The 20003-nt window shown below is 46.3% G+C and overlaps 1 protein-coding gene across 1 annotated transcript in view; it reads right to left on the minus strand.

Annotated features, from left to right (window-relative positions):
• galnt14 (UDP-N-acetyl-alpha-D-galactosamine:polypeptide N-acetylgalactosaminyltransferase 14 (GalNAc-T14)) overlaps positions 1–20003 on the minus strand; it is a 116926-nt gene that overhangs the window by 28689 nt on the left and 68234 nt on the right. The window contains exons 4-6 of the mRNA XM_084151303.1: positions 9014–9081; positions 8701–8766; positions 1751–1872 (exon numbers count right to left, since the gene is read on the minus strand). Coding sequence (XP_084007429.1) covers positions 1751–1872; positions 8701–8766; positions 9014–9081 — 256 coding nt within the window. The remainder of the gene's footprint in view (positions 1–1750; positions 1873–8700; positions 8767–9013; positions 9082–20003) is intronic.

The following is a 20003-nucleotide window of genomic DNA, read 5'->3' on the forward strand; positions in this document are numbered from 1 at the left end:
GACTCCCTCAGAACAAAATCAATTATGTTTATTTTTATATATTGATTGTTTGTAGACAAGAGCTTCCTGTATTAGCACATATATTACAAAACATGATGTTATGCCTCGCAGGGCCAAATCCAAAATAATGTTGGCACGTTGTTGAGAACTGAACGCCAGACATCGGCAACCGCACCAGGGAATTAAGATGAAGACAGCACTTTGAAATCAGACATGCATTAAGGTTAGTATATAATTGAATATAACATGTAAGCCCCCCAGCATTAGCTAGTTACTATAGCTTCATAGACCACTATCAGTGTTTAGAGAGCAGCATGTCCACATAAGAGCTTTGAGAGAGAGGGGGGAAGGGGGGGGGAGAAACCGTGTCAACCCTCTGTCTTAGCCTGGGGGAGAGGAAGAGTGCTGTTGGTGTAAATTGAGGGAGTGCAGCACTTATTCCAGATTAGGGGCAATCAGAGGAACAGCAGAAGGTAAACTGCCATTTTCTCCCCAGTCATGCCGCACTAAGAGATCTGAGAGCTGCTGGAGTGGTGGTGGTGGTCCCTGAGACAGTTCACAATGCTACAGTCACACACAACCTAGGAGGGAGTTTTTCATTCATTCCTGGAGATATAGACATATGTCAAAAAGAGAGAGTATGTGTAGGAGTCTGAGATTAGGGTGGGGGGTTCTTTTGATTGAAGTTCACAAAAAAAATGACAGTTAAGTCTCCTGATAGAAATATGTTGAAAGAAGAAATACGCATCGGAGTTCATTTGAGGGGCAGGTTAGCATTTTTCATCATGAATCTTGTTATGGAGGCAGTTCTGCAGAGTGGTCACTAACTGGCACAGTCACAAAGTAACCCTAATGCCTAACTGAATTTTTACAATATAGCCAATTTTGACTTTGCAGATGGCCTATCTAAGGGGAAATTGCTTAGTTCTGCCTCCATGACAAGACTCATGACAATAAACATCAACCTGCATTTTAGGGTGGTACTTATTTTCTCTGAAGTTGGGGTGGATTTTCTTTCTATTCTGCAAGATCTATCAGAAGGTGTAGAGTAGATGTTGGAGGTGTGTGCCACTGCCTGTACTGTACAGTACTGATACCGTAGATGTAGGAGGTGTCAGTGCCTGTACTGATACCGTAGATGTAGGTGGTGTCAGTGCCTGTACTGATACTGTAGATGTAGGAGGTGTCAGTGCCTGTACTGATACTGTAGATGTAGGAGGTGTCAGTGCCTGTACTGATACTGTAGATGTAGGAGGTGTCAGTGCCAGTACTGATACCGTAGATGTAGGAGGTGTCAGTGCCTGTACTGATACTGTAGATGTAGGAGGTGTCAGTGCCTGTACTGATACTGTAGATGTAGGAGGTGTCAGTGCCAGTACTGATACCGTAGATGTAGGAGGTGTCAGTGCCTGTACTGATACTGTAGGTGTAGGAGGTGTCAGTGCCTGTACTGATACTGTAGATGTAGGAGGTGTCAGTGCCAGTACTGATACCGTAGATGTAGGGGGTGTCAGTGCCTGTACTGATACCGTAGATGTAGGAGGTGTCAGTGCCTGTACTGATACCGTAGATGTAGGAGGTGTCAGTGCCTGTACTGATACCGTAGATGTAGGAGGTGTCAGTGCCTGTACTGATACCGTAGATGTAGGAGGTGTCAGTGCCTGTACTGATACCGTAGATGTAGGAGGTGTCAGTGCCTGTACTGATACCGTAGATGTAGGAGGTGTCAGTGCCTGTACTGATACCGTACCTCCTTGATCCTCTGGAGCAGTGGGGGCAGCCAGTCCTTGTTGACCTCACAGTGACTGTCCAGAAAGGTCAGGACCCTGGCCTTCGCTGCATCCGCCCCACGCACCCTGGAGCGAATCAGACCTGGAGAAAGAGAGAGATCAGAGACAGAGGGGTCAAAGGTCATTCTCATCTCTAACTACTGCTGTGTGTGTGTGTGTGTGTCTGTATGTATCTAAACCCAACCACTGTGTCTAAACCCAAACACCATTAAATATTATCTGATCTCTAGATGATGTTGTTGAAATATACTCAGAAATATTCTGAAAAAATCAATGACTTCACAAGTCCCTTTATTGTCCACCTCATGCGTGGAGACAAGGAAGGTCTTAAAAAGGCCATTTGCGTCTGTTTATGGGGCAACAACGCAATTACGGCCCTTAGACATTATGGTATAAATGGGGACATCACACTGTTAAGAGGTCTCAATGATCGAAGGACATTCTTTCCGGCTAAAGAGCAAAATCAATAGTCCCTGACATAGGACGGAACGTCATTGTATGAAATTGTAGGACGCTGTAAGTTTCACACTGTGCTGCAAGTCCAGCCAATTAAAAATCCCATTTCATCCTCAATAATGCTTTATTTTCTGGATGGGTGAGCTCACCCTCCCCCCTCAACAGTTTTTAGGTGAAGGTTGACTGTGTAGCTGCCAGAGAGAGAGCGAGAGCGAGAGCGAGAGCGAGAGCGAGAGCGAGAGCGAGAGCGAGAGCGAGAGCGAGAGCGAGAGCGAGAGCGAGAGCGAGAGCGAGAGCGAGAGCGAGAGAGAGAGAGAGAGAGAGAGAGAGAGAGAGAGAGAGAGAATTTACTACCAAAGCCTGACAGAGGCGACATGGCATGACAGCTTCTGCTGTTTGTAGCATTAAAAAGACAATCAAGTCGAAATGCCTTAAACCATTTACAATTTAGCTTTGTGAGTCGAGGCCCTGGGGACTGTTAACTACACCCGGGCCCCTATACACACACAAGTTCATCAACACTGTAGTGGAACACTGAGGCTGGGTAATGAAACCTCCAGCTCCTGGAATTAACAGAGGACAGCCTAACGATACCATTTGTTACAATCTAATTGTGGTTGTAATGATTTTTACACTTGATTAGGTATTGTCAGAGTGTAATTTCTTATTTTTGTAGATGGAATCTTGGAATTTGTTGTCTTAAGATTAGAAGTCTCTGCTTTTCATTAGCAGAGCAGGAATCTAATTACACACAATGCCTCATACACCTGTCTCACCACTACGACATACACAAGAACAGCTATTTCAAGGCTATCGATTTCAAATCTTCATCCCATTCCATTAAAATGTGCTCAATCGTTAATAGTCAGATCTGACTGCTGAGTGCATAAGACTGACTGGCATGTTTATAACTGGCCTGTAAAAGCCTATCAGTCCCAGACCTGTGATTGCAGCGCTCTTAAAATCCTCACGTGTAAAACGGTCCGGAGGACTATCCGTCATTACAGTCATTACAACGGCCAACCTGCTGAGCAATCACAGCATGACAGAGGCCCCGTCCAAATGGGTTACATTAAACTGTAACACTGTTGTATATAAAAACCAGAACTCCCTCCACATCTCGCCCCCCTCAGCATCTCATCCTCCTCGTCCGCACCCTTCTCACCCTTCCATCCATCCCCACACCCCCTCCACCCTCCTCACCAATCCAGCTGTGGTTACTCCTCACTTACGTCAGCAACCACAGCTAGTGAAATCACTGCAACCCTAAACAAAGAGTTGCAGTCAGTTTTGGATTGGATGGCTAGTAATAAACTAGTCCTGAACATATCTAAAACTAAAAGCATTGAATTTAGTACAAATCATTCCCTAAGTTCTAGACCTCAGCTGAATCTGGTAATGCATGTGGCTGTCAGATCTAATCTTGACTATTGCCCGGTGATATGATCAAGTGTTGCAAAGAAGGACCTAGAAAAGCTGCAGCTGGCCCACAAAAACAATAACGAGGCTATATACAAGGAGTACCAGTACCCAGTGGTAAAAACACTTTAAAGTACTAAATAAGTCGTTTTGGGGGGTATCTGTACTTTACTATTCATATTTTTAAACTTTTACTTAACTTTACTACATTCCTAAAGAAAATAATGTACTTTTTATTCCATACATTTTCCCTGACACCCAAAAGTACTTGTTACATTTTGAATGCTTAGCAGGACAGGAAAATTGTCAAATTCACGCACTTCACGCACCTAAATTAAATATAAAATAAAAATATTGGTCATTTAGCAGACGCTCTTATCCAGAGCGACTTACAGGAGCAATTAGGGTTAAGTGCCTTGCTCAAGGGCACATCGACAGGTTTTTCACCTAGTCGGCTCGGGGATTAGAACCAGCGACCTTTCGGTTACTGGCACAACGCTCTTACCCACTAAGCTACCTGCCGCCCATTGGACCCAGTTAGGACCCAGTTGCACAGGGCGGGGTTCAGACCCAGGGCCTCAAGCTTAATGATGAGCTTGGAGGGTACTATGGTGTTGAATGCTGAGCTATAGTCAATGAACAGCATTCTTACATAGTTAATCCTCTTGTCCAGATGGGATAGGGCAGTGTGCAGTGCGATGGCGATTGCATCATCTGTGGATCTATTGGGGCGGTAAGCAAATTGAAATGGGTCTAGGGTGTCAGGTAAGGTAGAGGTGATATGATCCTTAACTAGCCTCTCAAAGCACTTCATGATGACAGAAGTGAGTGCTACGGGGCGATAGTCATTTAGTTCAGTTACCTTTGCTTAATTGGGTACAGGAACAATGGTGGACACCTTGAAGAAAGTGGGGACAGCAGACTGGGATAGGGAGAGATTGAATATGTCCGTAAACACTCCAGCCAGCTGGTCTGTGCATGCTCTGAGGACACGGCCAGGGATGCTGTCTGGGCCGGCAGCCTCGCGTGGGTTAAGACGCTTAAATGTCTTACTCACATCGGCCACAGAGAAGGAGAGCCCCAGTCCTTGGTAGCGTGCCATGTCGGTCGCACTGTGTTATCCTCAAAGCAGGCGAAGAAGGTGTTTAGCTTATCCAGAAGCAAGACGTCGGTGTCTGCGACGTGGCTAGTTTTCCCTTTGTAGTCCGTGATTATCTGTAGACCCTGCCACATAGGTCTCGTGTCTGAGCCGTTGAATTGCAACTCCACTTTGTCCCTTACGGAGGGAATAACTACGCTGTTTGTATTCTGCCATATTCCCAGTCACCTTGCCATAGTTAAATGAGGTGGTTCGCACTTTCAGTTTTACGCGAATGCTGCCATCTATCCACGGTTTCTGGTTTGGGTAGGTTGTAATAGTCACAGTGGATACAACATCTCCTATACACTTCCTGATGAACTCAGTCACCGTATCCGTGTATTTGTCGATGTTATTCTCAGAGGCTACCCAGAACATATCCCAGTCAGCGTGAGGAAAACAATCTTGAAGCATGGATTCCGATTGGTCAGACCAGCATTGAATAGTCCTTAGCACGGGTACTTCCTGTTTGAGTTTCTGCCTATAGGAAGGGAGGAGCAAAATGGTGTCGTGATCAGATTTGCCGAAGGTGTCACGACTTCCTCCGAAGCTGCCTCCTTGACCGCTTTGTTTTCTCCAGTGCGCCGTTATACTGCACTGTAGTGTTTTACGCATTGCTGTGTACTGCTGTATTTGCCGAATAAACCATTTATTCTGTGATTTACCCTCCTGCACCTGACTCCGTCCAAATCACCCGCTACAGAAGGGAGGGCGGGGGAGGGCCTTGTAGGCATTTCAAAAAGCTGAGTAGCAGTGGTCCAATGTTTTCTCAGTGCGAGTGCTACAGTCAATGTGTTCGTAGAATTTTGGTAGCGTTTTCCTCAAATTTGCTTTGTTAAAATCCCCATCTACAATAAATGCGGCCTCAGGATATATGGTTTCCAGTTTGCATAAAGTCCAGTGTAGTTCTTTGAGGGCCGCCGTGGTATCGGCTTGAGGGGGAATATACACGGCTGTGACTAGAACCGAAGAGAATTCTCTTGGGAGGTAATACGGTCGGCATTTGATTGTGAGGTATTCTAGGTCGGGTGAACAAAAGGACTTGAGTTTCTGTATGTTATCACGATCACACCATGAGTAGTTAATCATAAAACATACACCTAGGGAATATACATAAAAGTACAAGAAAATGTTTGGCAATGAACAATGAGCTACAACAGTCTATTGCACTAGCCTACAATGAAATACTTCAAGATACTGAAGGCTTCAACAATTATCAAAACTGCACCCTATCTTCTTGTACTATACAGTAAGTGAGGTGGATGCTGTAAAATAGTATCCATATTCCTTGGTGTTATTAGGTGAAACTGGCTGCTTTTGGAGGTTTTTGGAGGTAAGATTGTCAGCCTGTGAGGTGAGATGGGGTTCATCTCCATTACCTCTCTGCTGAACCCTCTGATCAGAGGAACTTCAAACGGCTGTGAGAGCTGGGGCTAGTGCACCTCTATCCACGCACAGCAATCTGCATCTCGTTACTGTCTGAGTTCACATCTCAGCATTTCAACCATACAGTGGGGGAAAAAAGTATTTAGTCAGCCACCAATTGTGCAAGTTCTCCCACTTAAAAAGATGAGAGAGGCCTGTAATTTTCATCATAGGTACACGTCAACTATGACAGACAAATTGAGAATTTTTTTCTCCAGAAAATCACATTGTAGGATTTTTAATGAATTTATTTGCAAATTATGGTGGAAAATAAGTATTTGGTCACCTACAAACAAGCAAGATTTCTGGCTCTCACAGACCTGTAACTTCTTCTTTAAGAGGCTCCTCTGTCCTCCACTCGTTACCTGTATTAATGGCACCTGTTTGAACTTGTTATCAGTATAAAATACACCTGTCCACAACCTCAAACAGTCACACTCCAAACTCCACTATGGCCAAGACCAAAGAACTGTCAAAGGACACCAGAAACAAAATTGTAGACCTGCACCAGGCTGGGAAGACTGAATCTGCAATAGGTAAGCAGCTTGGTTTGAAGAAATCAACTGTGGGAGCAATTGTTAGGAAATGGAAGACATACAAGACCACTGATAATCTCCCTCGATCTGGGGCTCCACGCAAGATCTCACCCCGTGGGGTCAAAATGATCACAAGAACGGTAAGCAAAAATCCCAGAACCACACGGGGGGACCTAGTGAATGACCTGCAGAGAGCTGGGACCAAAGTAACAAAGCCTACCATCAGTAACACACTACGCCGCCAGGGACTCAAATCCTGCAGTGCCAGACGTGTCCCCCTGCTTAAGCCAGTACATGTCCAGGCCCGTCTGAAGTTTGCTAGAGTGCATTTGGATGATCCAGAAGAGGATTGGGAGAATGTCATATGGTCAGATGAAACCAAAATATAACTTTTTGGTAAAAACTCAACTCGTCGTGTTTGGAGGACAAAGAATGCTGAGTTGCATCCAAAGAACATCATACCTACTGTGAAGCATGGGGGTGGAAACATCATGCTTTGGGGCTGTTTTTCTGCAAAGGGACCAGGACGACTTATCCGTGTAAAGGAAATCATTAATGGGGCCATGTATCGTGAGATTTTGAGTGAAAACCTCCTTCCATCAGCAAGGGCATTGAAGATGAAACGTGGCTGGGTCTTTCAGCATGACAATGATCCCAAACACACCACCCGGGCAACGAAGGAGTGGCTTCGTAAGAAAGGTCCTGGAGTGGCCTAGCCAGTCTCCAGATCTCAACCCCATAGAAAATCTTTGGAGGGAGTTGAAAGTCCGTGTTGCCCAGCGACAGCCCCAAAACATCACTGCTCTAGAGGAGATCTGCATGGAGGAATGGGCCAAAATACCAGCAACAGTGTGTGAAAACCTTGTGAAGACATACAGAAAACATTTGACCTGTGTCATTGCCAACAAAGGGTATATAACAAAGTATTGAGAAACTTTTGTTATTGACCAAATACTTATTTTCCACCATAATTTGCAAATAAATTCATTAAAAATCCTACAATGTGATTTTCTGGATTTGTTTTTCTAATTTTGTCTGTCATAGTTGACGTGTACCTATGATGAAAATTACAGGCCTCTCTCATCTTTTTAAGTGGGAGAACTTGCACAATTGGTGGCTGACTAAATACTTTTTTCCCCCACTGTATATTTAAAATAATAATAAAATAATATGCCATTTAGCAGACGCTTTTATCCAAAGCGACTTACAGTCATGCGTGCATACATTTGTATGGGTGGTCCCGGGGATCGAACCCACTACCTTGGCGTTACAAGCGCCGTGCTCTACCAGCTGAGCTACAGAGGACCACCATATTTCACTTCAGACTGTATAACGTGCTGAAGCACAGACAGATAGCGTAGAGGGGTTTTAACTAGCAATCAGCACACGCTGCTTTTTAGTTTTCCATTTATTTTTGTATAAACTGTAGTCTATTACAACAGTGCTGTATGGCATCATAGAAAAGTCCTCTGTGGAGTCGTGAAACAGGAAGCATCAACATAATAACCATGATAAATAAGTTTCCTGAAAACCATGACTCATAGATGTATGTATTTGTGCTCAGACTGTATTCCAGTCAACCTTTTGATGTCTTGCTATAATCAAATCAATTTATTTATACAGACAATTCCCACGTTGTCTAGATGGGATCACGGTTTGTCTGACACAAAAAGATCCAACCCTCTCAAGTCAACACATGCCTGAATCTGCTCTCTTGTCTCGCTTTTCCCTGTGGTCTAACCTGAAATCATCTACTGCAGGATACTAGTGGGGAAACATCCTCCTCACAATATCACATGGATGATGCTCTAACGTTGCTCTAAGGTGTGTGTTCAAGTTGAGGACACAATTGTATACTGCACGGATAAAATACTCTCTACACACACACATACAGGAAGGCACGCACAAACACACACACACACATTAACTAGGTTACCTTCTCTCCTGTCATTCCGAAGACACTTTACTTTGGGCAACTTGGTGAGTAGAAGGCAGTCGTTTGCTGAAAGGGAACATTTCATGCAGGGTGAGATGCAATGTTCTCAAAACCGTCACCCACACAGTGCATGGAATTGGAATTGAATTGTAAAAAACACATTGACAGAGACAGGGGAAATCTTTTCAATCACTGATCCTTTTTTTCCCGGAAGCTGAGCCAGAATGAGAGAGCTCATCACATCCATCTCCAATCCATTTCCTCCTGGAATCAGCTCTATCTCTGCTCACAGCTGCTCTTCTATTCTACTCACCATCTTCACTGTAGTCATCTACCAGGATGATCTCATGAATCAGGTGGACTGGCGTCCGGTTCAGCACACTGCAAAAGAAAAGGAGAGTAGCGGTAGTGTTAGAAACTATTATATTTCTTCTAGACGACAATCTTTATAGAAGAGCAACAAATGTAATCTACTTTTTCCTCCGTGTCATGTGAAATGCTTTATTGGAAAAATGGAGAATGACATTATCGTTATTAGAATGTATTATGGCTTAAATAAAACAACAATATTTCATTAGCTCTGAAGATTACTTATTTTTTCTCATAACTAAACATTTGGATGGTTTTCTATTACAAGGGTATGAGAAATTACAGGAACACTCGTTTTGGCTTCAGCTCTTTTTCCACACAAAACCATCCTCTGACACTAGAATCTCTCACTATAAGAACCACACATAAATCTCCCTCTAAGATTCTCTCCGCTCCTGGGGCACATGGCTGAACAGCAGGTGATGAGGCGAGGAGAGGTGGAGAGAGTGGTACACCACCTCCCTCAGATTACTTCACCTTTAATCCCAGTCTGAATCAAGGCACATCTACCCCTCTCCTCCTCCCTAACAGGCCCTCACATTCGCTCTCTCTCTATCTTCCCCATCTCTGATTCACACCACACCCCCCCACCCATCTAAAGCTAAACCTCTTTCCTCTATCTCTCCTTTCAGCCTGGTCAAGTTCCTGGAGAGATTACACACACCAGTGGAGAGCAGAACATGTCTACCCAGACAGCCAATCAGAATAATCATCCCATCCCACTATTGGTCAGGTGTGCTTCGATGATAGGTGGTGAAAGTATGGCAGGGGACGACACAGGCTCGGGTGGATTTGCAGCGTCTCTCCCTCTCTCCCTCTCTCCCTCTCTCCCTCTCTCCCTCTCTCCCTCCCTCCCTCCCTCCCTCCCTCCCCTGTCTGGGTGAGTAATTGAAGCGCTGTCAGGCTCGTAGGTCTGTTCTTCCATTGTCGCTGTGCATGCTGGACCCATTCATCACTCCATTCCCCCCTCCTCGTCCTCCTCCTCTATCCCACTCCATCCACCCTCCACTGCCCCTGGATCCTCATGCCTTTATTAAGGCCCCTGACAGAAATCCGTTCCTGGTGGCAACAGGTAAAGCTTTACAGTAAGACAGAGAGTCCTGATTCAGCCACTAAGTGCAGCCTAATCAGGGGATGTGGAGGACTATTGCCCTGTGGGTTAAATCTAGAACAGCAGCATTACTAATGATTGCTGTAGACTTTCTTCTAGACTGTATTTACCCCTCTTTTTATTATAATCAGTCTGTTTCATATGAAGATATTTAAGTGAAAGTTGTCTTGAAACCATGTGAAGTACGTTGCCCAACACTGATGTAGAATTTGGCATTCACTATGAAACACTGACGGTTGCAATAACATCAAACCCACTGAGAAAACAGACAAAGTGTGTCCTTGAAAGTTTGTGAATGTAGATAGTACTGTACTTGAAATACTGTATAAAATATATTATTGATTGCCAGATGACTGCGAAATGAAATATTGACAGACTTCTATTTCTAAAGATTTTTTAAACAGCCCAAAACTGACAAATATTGTGCAATTAACAATTTCTAATAGCATACAAACGAGATGAATTGGCGTCATTCCAAAACAAGGTTGAGTAATCGTTCCTTTCAGAATTAAGGGTACACAAACAATGTGGAATTACTACCCACAATCAAAAGGCCTGGGTTAGCAGAGCAGCGGAAATGTGTTTAATGTACATTGCGCTCTTAGAATGTCATTATATTGATTCCTGCAGTGTTTATGGGGCGGCTCTGCACTTTGAGCACAGGGACTTTGAAGCCCACACTCACCACCCAAACACAGGAGAGATGCCCTTTGACTGCCTAATGCACTTCTGTTTCTCCTGATGCATTCCAAAATGCTTTTCATTTAGGGGTAAAAAACGATGAGTAGGAGGAATACATTACGACCAAACACAGCATCAATGAGATCCATTGTGGCACATGCAGGAATAGGTGACATTTGAAAAATAGCCTAATCTACACTATTTTCTCATTTATGTGATTTGTTTAGTGCTGACCGTCATGAGTGTGTACTGAAGGTGTGAGACATTTACACAAGTTATGATCACCTACTTCTCCTCTAGTACTGTTCGGAACTGAGAGTGCCCCGCTCTCCAAACATGACTAGAATATAGCATCCCAGTGCAATATGTGGCCAGTGACTTTCCTCTGTTCTTTAGTTTTCTCTACCTGCTGGGGCTATGAAAACACAGACCCTTCCTTCCTATTCCTCTTTCATATTGTTCCCCTTATTTCTTCTCCTCTACTTTCCCCTCTCCTCCTCTGTATTCATTCCCTCTACCTCTCCTCCAGTAACCTACCCTGTTCTCACATCCATATCATTATCCTCCCCTTCCCCTCTCCTCATCTCCTCTCCTGAACTATCGCTCCCAGCTCTGTCTGGGAGAGCAAGCTCTTAGGAGGGTTTCCAGCCTATTCCCCCTCCATCTCAGAGAGTTCTGAGGGCTGGACTGTGGTAATAGCCTGTCAGCACTAACACAAATCAAAGAGAGAGGCCCATGGCCTGCTTTTAAACCCGCTCTGTATCAATGTTTGGTTCTGGTGCAAGCTGAGGTCAGAGAGAGAGGGAGAGAGAGGGGGGGGAGGCTGAGGAGCCCTTGGTGGGCTGTGTGTCAGGGGGTATAACTGGGTCTAACCAGCCCATGAACCCCAGCCAGCCTCAGTTCACAGGAAGGTGCCAGAACACACAGACAACCTGATTAATGCACAGAAACCTCAGGAGATTAGGGTTGTTGTTGTTTTTCCTATTAGCTACATCACCGGCGGCGACGGCGTGTGGCGGAGGGCTGAGTGAGGCTGAGTCTGTGTAATTACAGGCAGGCAGAATGAAGGCCGCCATGATGACACAAACATGCTGGCAGCCATGAAACACCGTGCTAATATAAACCCCACCTGCTGAGGCCCCTGAGGGCCACGGGGAGGGTATTGGTACTGTACCACCTCAGGAGGTATTTAACAGCGGTGATATGTGACTCAGAGTGCTACAGTACACTACCCTGGACAAAGATGTACTGTAATGAGGAAGGCACACGGGTAGAGAGAGAGACTTTGTCTTTTGTAGATGAATTCATTATCAGGAAAGCAAACTTCCATTGATGTTCTTCCATTGCTATTGTTAGGGACGGAGCATGGAGCTAGACACCATTATTTCCTGAGTCTACAGTGTGGCTACAGGCACAATTACACACTTTATTGCAGGAGAAGCGAGTAATTGTGAAAAAGTTGCAAACAGACAAGTCGTCCAAAAACCACAGGGACGGGCGGGCTGATACCTACTGGGAGGGATTGTCATAAACGGGACAGTTTTTCCCCCGGTGGAGTGGTGGTCAGGACTCAGGAGTCCTCTCTGTGTGATCATTAAGAGACAGCCCAGGTCTCTGCTGACTACTCAGCTGTAATGAGCTGAACCGGCTCCAGGAGACGTTGGCAGGGGAAGGGAGGCCTGCGTTGTGCTAAGGAACGCTGCCGAGGCAAGCTGCTGACACCCAGGGACAGGTGAGGCGGCGGTGAGGCAGCTATGGAAAAGGTCAAGGGTCAGGCTGGGAAGTCAATAGAGGGGTTTGGCACTTGGGTGTCAGGGTTAAATGAAGAGTCCATATGAGTCAGGCACAGGTCTGAGAGCAAACGGACAGTGACCTAGTCCAGGGTCAGTAACAGACAGTGGCGACGCGTCATTCAGGGCAGGTGGGGCAGAACCTATAATTTTTTGTGTGCCTGTTTTGCATGTTATCCTGGCATTAATACGTGTCACATATCAGTTTGCAAACAATGTAAAATAAATAAACAATCATTGAGTTAATAAAGCCGCATACAAACATGGTCTCTTTTTTGCTTTCTTTAGTATTTTTTTTGCAGGAGAAGCGAGTAATTGCAACAAGTTGGAGTGTAGGGGTTCTGCCATAGACTTACATTAGAAGTGCCCATCCAAGAAGGCTCAAGGTCATTGGCCACAGATAAAATGACGTCAAATCACGTTATATCTACCGTAGCTTTGATTGGACTGATCATGTCAACATCATACTTTCAAACTCTTAGCCAGCAAGCTAGGCAAGCAGTCATCATCATGAATCAAGTTGACAATCTACTGGCAAACCCTTTTCAATCCTTGTCATATGAAGAGAAATTATAGATAAAACGTATTGGTGCTCATCGGCCATTGGACATAAACATTACACAACAAGTTTAAAATGGCAAATTCAACAATGAGTGCTGAGGCGCCACTGCAACCTCGGGTTCGATCCCAGGCTGTGTCACAGCCGGCCGTGACTGGGAGACCCATGGGACGGTGCACACAAATGGCCCAGCATCGTCCGGGTTAGGGGAGGGTTTGGCCGGCCGGGATTTCCTTGTCTCATTAATAATTCCTTGTCTCATTGTGCTTTAGCTACTCCTTGTGGCAGGCCGGGCGCCTGCAGAAGGAGTTTCCTTCGACACATTGATGCGCCTGGCTTCCGGGTTAAGCGAGCAGTGTGTCAAGAAGCAGTGCGGCTTGGCTCTTGACCTTCGCCGAGTCCGTAGGGGAGTTGCAGCGATGAGACAAGATCGTAACTTGTGGCTCATGGCGTTGCATGTGAATGTTGAGCTTTTTTAAATGTATTTTGTTTGCACATTTTGCCCCCTTTTCTCCCCATTTTCGTGATATCCGATCCGCCGAATCCAATTGGTAGTTACAGTCTTGTCCCATCGCTGCAACTCCCGTACGGACTCGGGAGAGGTGAAGGTCGAGAGCCATGCGTCCTCCGAAACACAACCCTGCCAAGCCGCACTGCTGCTTGACACCTGGAAGCCAGTCGCACCAATGTGTCAGAGTAAACACCGTACAGCTGGCGACCGAAGTCAGCATGCATGTGCCCGGCCCACCACTAGGAGTCGCTAGATCGCGATGGGACAAGGACATCCCTGGCGGCAAAACCCTCCCCTAACCCTGATGACGCTGGGTCATTTGTGTGCTGCCTCATGGGTCTCCTAGTCACGGCCGGCTGCGACACAGCCTGGGATCGAACCTGGGTCTGTAGTGACGCCTTTAGCACTGCGATGCAGTGCCTTAGACTGCTGCGCCACTCGGGATGCCCTTTATTTGATTTTTTACCCCGTTTTTCTCCCCAATTTCGTGATATCCAATTGGTAAAGTTTGAATACATTGGCCATGCTGTCAATCCAGCATGACTTCTGTCGCGTTCAGAACAACTGGAAACTCGGAACTGGGAAATCTCAGACTTCAGTGATTTCAAGACAACTGGGAACTCGCTCAGACTGGGAAAATACTGAAAATAACAACTCGTCCAACTCATCCAACTCGGAATCCAAAGTTGGGAACTCGGGCCTCTTTCTAGAGCCCACAAGAAGGACCGCCGAGCCACCTTCCTGTTCAAGTGAGCACAGCACAACAAGGTGAGTCCAAAAATACATTGTATGCTGCTGCATAAATGATGTAATATGCCAGTGTCCCGTCTCACCCGCTCCCCCTCTCCGGTGCGCAACGTCGCCAGTCTACTAACCACCGGACCTGGCAACCCATCATTACGTACACCTGGCAACCGTCATTATGCACACCTGCGCCCCATCATGAGGCACACCTGGACTCCATTACTACCCTGATTACTCCTCCTTTATCTAGCACTTCCTAGCATCACTCTTCAGGCAGTATTGGTTATGTTTCCTTGTCAGAAGTTTTTCTTGTTTTGTATCATTCTACGTTTATTAGTATTAATAGTTGTAAACGTCATCGGGTGAGGTTGTGTCTCTCTCTGGCGGGAGGTAAGCTTGGCTTATATGGCTTATATACATAGTTTAAGCTTTGTCGAGTAAAGCTTAAACTATGTATTTAGATTGTAGGTAGTTATCGTGGGTTGTTGTATGTAATTATTGTAGGTAAGTATTGTATTCGGCTGAGCCCGGTGAAGCACGAAGCTAGCTAACCCACTACCTGGACTAGCTAGCGGGTAGCTACTGGTAACTATTAGCAACTGTGGATAGTTGTTTCACGCCTGAGAGTACCTGTAATTACGCCAGCTAGCTGCCTACAATAATTACATACAATAATGCCTACCATTCAGCTGTTTTTCTAACCTCATTGTCTGAAGCGTTAACGTTAGGTAGTAAGTAGCTACTGTGCTCGAAATGTAGCTAGCTTGTTGCTACCTGGATAGCTACTAAACAATAGCTGGAACGACCTAGCGAACAGACGCGAACTGGCTGAGTCAATTCAGTGGCTAGCTTTGCACTTGGCTAGCTAACAGTAGCTGCTAGGGGTAAGTTATAACCTACATTTGTGTTTTGTTTTGACATACTGGTAGCCAGAGTCGTTCAAGGGAATTCGGGACATGGGTGACTAGTTAACGTTAGCTTGGCTCTCTCTGTGTGTTCGTGCCGTGGGAGGACGGGTTTCTTCGTTGGCAGAAAGCAATGGCTAGCTAGTATGCTAACTATTCTAGCTAAATAACTGGCTGAATAAATTGACGACGGACTCGCTCAAGCTGTCGGGACTAACCCACAACGTTAGACACGGACACGTATGATCTGCTTGGCGTGTTGACACACTGGTGGTTTGTTGTGGCCGAGTATTGGTGCTAAACCGTGTTGTTGGAGTCCAGCATGCTAGTTGACTGTGGCATCATATGACTAGGTGCCCTGGACGGTTTTCACGGAAGAATACTGTACCAAGTTAGCTAGCTGAATAAACTAAGTTAGTCTATTCCTAGAAAACATTGAACCGCTGTAGTTTACAACAATTATAGTTTCTGAGGTGGAAGTTGGGAAAGTTATATTTGGGTGTTTCAGTGAAACGTAAGTGAGGGAGGCCCCGCTCTCTCGCTTTCCCAGATGTTTAGTTAATTTCATTCCGATCTCCTTTGCATTATTGTAGCCATTTTCTGTAGCCTGTCAACTATGCCTCTGTCAATCCCTGTTCTCTCCTCTCCGCACAGGCTATACAAACGCCTCACACCGCGTGGCTGCTGCCTCTCTAACCTGGAGGTCCCTGCACGCACGACCCACGTGGAGTTCCAGGTCTCCGGCAGCCTCTGGAACTGCCGTTCTGCGGCCAACAAGGCAGAGTTCATCTCAGCCTATGCTACCCTCCAGTCCCTCGACTTCTTGGCGCTGACGGAAACATGGATTACCACTGAAAACACTGCTACTCCTACTGCTCTCTCCTCATCTGACCATGTGTTCTTGCATACCCCGAGAGCATCTGGTCAGCGGGGTGGTGGCACAGGAATCCTCATCTCTCCCAAGTGGACATTCTCTCTTTTTCCCCTGACCCATCTGTCTATCTCCTCATTTGAATTCCATGCTGTCACAGTCACTAGCCCATTCAAGCTTAACATCCTTGTCATTTATCGCCCTCCAGGTTCCCTTGGAGAGTTCATCAATGAGCTTGACGCCTTGATAAGTTCCTTTCCTGAGGATGGCTCACCCCTCACAGTTCTGGGTGACTTCAACCTCCCTACGTCTACCTTTGACTCATTTCTCTCTGCCTCCTTCTTTCACCTCCTCTCCTCTTTTGACCTCACCCTCTCACCGTCCCCCCCTACTCACAAGGCAGGCAATACGCTTGACCTCATCTTTACTAGATGCTGTTTTTCTACTAATCTCACTGCAACTCCCCTCCATTTCTCTGACCACTACTTTGTATCCTTTTCTCTCTCGCTCTCCTCCAACACTACTCACTCTGCCCCTACTCAGATGGTAATGCGCCGTCGCATCCTTCACTCTCTCTCTCCCGCTACTCTCTCCTCTTCCATCCTATCATCTCTTCCCTCTGCTCAATCCTTCTCCCTCCAATCTCCTGATTCTGCCTCCTCAACCCTCCTCTCCTCCCTTTCTGCATCCTTTGACTCTCTATGTCCCCTATCCTCCCGGCCGGCTCGGTCCTCCCCTCCTGCTCCGTGGCTTGACGACTCATTGCGAGCTCACAGAACAGGGCTCCGGGCAGCCGAGCGGAAATGGAGGAAAACTAGACTCCCTGCGGACCTGGCATCTTTTCACTCCCTCCTCTCTACATTTTCTTCATCTGTTTCTGCTGCTAAAGCCACTTTCTACCACTCTAAATTCTAAGCATCTGCCTCTAACCCTAGGAAGCTCTTTGCCACCTTCTCCTCCCTGCTGAATCCTCCTCTTCCCCCCCCCCCCCCCTCCCTCTCTGTGGATGACTTCGTCAACCATTTTGAAAAGAAGGTTGACGATATCCGATCCTCGTTTGTTAAGTCAAATGACACTGCTGGTCCTGCTCACACTGCCATACCCTATGCTTTGACTTCTTTCTCCCCTCTCTCTCCAGATGCAATCTTGCGACTTGTGACGGCCGGCCGACCAACAACCTGCCCGCTTGACCCTATCCCCTCCTCTCTTCTCCAGACCATCTCCGGTGACCTTCTCCCTTACCTCACCTCGCTCATCAACTCATCCTTGACCGCTGGCTATGTCCCTTCCGTCTTCAAGAGAGCGAGAGTTGCACCCCTTCTCAAAAAACCAACACTCGATCCCTCTGATGTCAACAACTACAGACCAGTATCCCTTTCTTTTCTCTCCAAAAATCTTGAGCGTGCCATCTTTAGCCAACTCTCTTGCTATCTCTCTCAGAATGACCTTCTTGATCCAAACCAGTCAGGTTTCAAGACTGGTCATTCAACTGAGACTGCTCTTCTCTGTGTCACGGAGGCTCTCCGCACTGCTAAAGCTAACTCTCTCACCTCTGCTCTTGTCCTTCTAGACCTGTCTGCTGCCTTTGATACTGTGAACCATCAGATCCTCCTCTCCACCCTCTCCAAGTTGGGCATCTCCGGCGCGGCTCACTCTTGGATTGCGTCCTACCTGACCGGTCGCTCCTACCAAGTGGCGTGGCGAGAATCTGTCTCCGCACCACGTGCTCTCACCACTGGTGTCCCCCAGGGCTCAGTTCTAGGCCCTCTCCTATTCTCGCTATACACCAAGTCACTTGGCTCTGTCATATCCTCACATGGCCTCTCCTATCATTGCTACGCAGACGACACACAACTAATCTTCTCCTTTCCCCCTTCTGATAACCAGGTGGCGAATCGCATCTCTGCATGTCTGGCAGACATATCAGTATGGATGACGGATCACCACCTCAAGCTGAACCTCGGCAAGACGGAGCTGCTCTTCCTCCCGGGGAAGGACTGTCCGTTCCATGATCTTGCCAACACGGTTGACAACTCTGTTGTGTCCTCCTCCCAGAGTGCAAAGAGCCTTGGCGTGACCCTGGACAACCCCCTGTCGTTCTCCGCTAACATCAAGGCGGTGACCCGATCCTGTAGGTTCATGCTCTACAACATTCGGAGAGTACGACCCTGCCTTACACAGGAAGCGGCACAGGTCCTAATCCAGGCACTTGTCATTTCCCGTCTGGATTACTGCAACTCACTGTTGGCTGGCCTCCCTGCCTGTGCCATTAAACCCCTACAACTCATCAAGAATGCCGCAGCCCGTCTGGTGTTCAACCTTCCCAAGTTCTCTCACGTCACCCCGCTCCTCCGCACACTTCACTGGCTTCCAGTTGAGGCTTGCATCTGCTACAAGACCATGGTGCTTGCCTACGGAGCTGTGAGGGGAACGGCAACTCCGTACCTTCAGGCTCTGATCAGTCCCTACACCCAAACGAGGGCATTGTGTTCATCCACCTCTGGCCTGCTGGCCCCCCTACCTCTGCGGAAGCACAGTTCGCGCTCAGCCCAGTCAAAACTGTTCGCTGCTCTGGCACCCCAATGGTGGAACAAGCTCCCTCACGACGCCAGGACAGCGGAGTCACACACCACCTTCCAGAGACACTTGAAACCCCACCTCTTTAAGGAATACCTGGGATAGGATAAAGTAATCCTTCTAACCCCCCCCCCCCACCCCCCTTACCCCACATCAAAGAAAGAAAAAAAAGAAAAATACATATTGTAAAGTAGTTATCCCACTGGCTATAAGGTGAATGCACCAATTTGTAAGTCGCTCTGGATAAGAGCGTCTGCTAAATGTATTAAACTCACTAACTGCACCTGCTTCCTGACTCCCTGTGTCGACGTTACAGCCAGGGAGATATGTATACTGTAGCAAAGAAAGTAATACTAAGTGTATGTTGTGTAGTAAGCTGTTAGTAGCCCATGTGCCTCACCCTAATAATTTGGTCCATTTTCTCATAACTTAGTCTACTGTTCTGACTTGGTGGTGCACATGTAGCCTATAGCCTGTTTTAGAGAAATGTAATCATTGAATATTGTAAGAGCTTTCTTTGTCTGCTTATATGTCCCCTTTATTTATCCTCTGGTTCTGACTTGGTGTACAGGGATAATACTGTAAGAACGGCCCATGTTCTGAATTCTGTCGCTGTACATTTCAAAAGTGCTGAACAAATAGTTACATTGACTACGTCCGTCCTAGCTCGCTTATTAATGTCTTAATGGAAATTACGGATTGCCTCTGTTGGAGTGTAGCTTGAAATACTTACCATACTAGAAGTTAATGATTACATGTATGAGGAATGCACAGTACTAGTCAAAGGTTTGGATACACCTACTCATGCCAGGGTTTTTCTTTATTTATTGTAGAATAATAGTGAAGACATCAAAACTATGAAATAACACATATGGAATCATGTAGTAACCCAAAAAGTGTTAAACAAATCAAAATATTTTATATTTGAGATTCTTCAAATAGCCACCCTTTGCCTTGATGACAGCTTTGCACACTCTTGGCATTCTCTCAACAAGCTTCATGAGGTAGTCACCTGGAATGCATTTCGATTAACAGCTGTGCCTTCTTAAAAGATAATTTGTGGAATTTCTTTCCTTCTTAATGCGTTTGAGCCAATCAGTTGTGTTGTGACAAGGTAGGGGGGGTATACAGAAGATAGCCCTATTTGGTAAAATACCAAGTCCATATTATGTCAAGAACAGCTCA

Source organism: Coregonus lavaretus (genome assembly GCF_964263955.1).
Source record: "Coregonus lavaretus genome assembly, chromosome: 33".
Lineage (NCBI taxonomy): Eukaryota > Metazoa > Chordata > Actinopteri > Salmoniformes > Salmonidae > Coregonus > Coregonus lavaretus.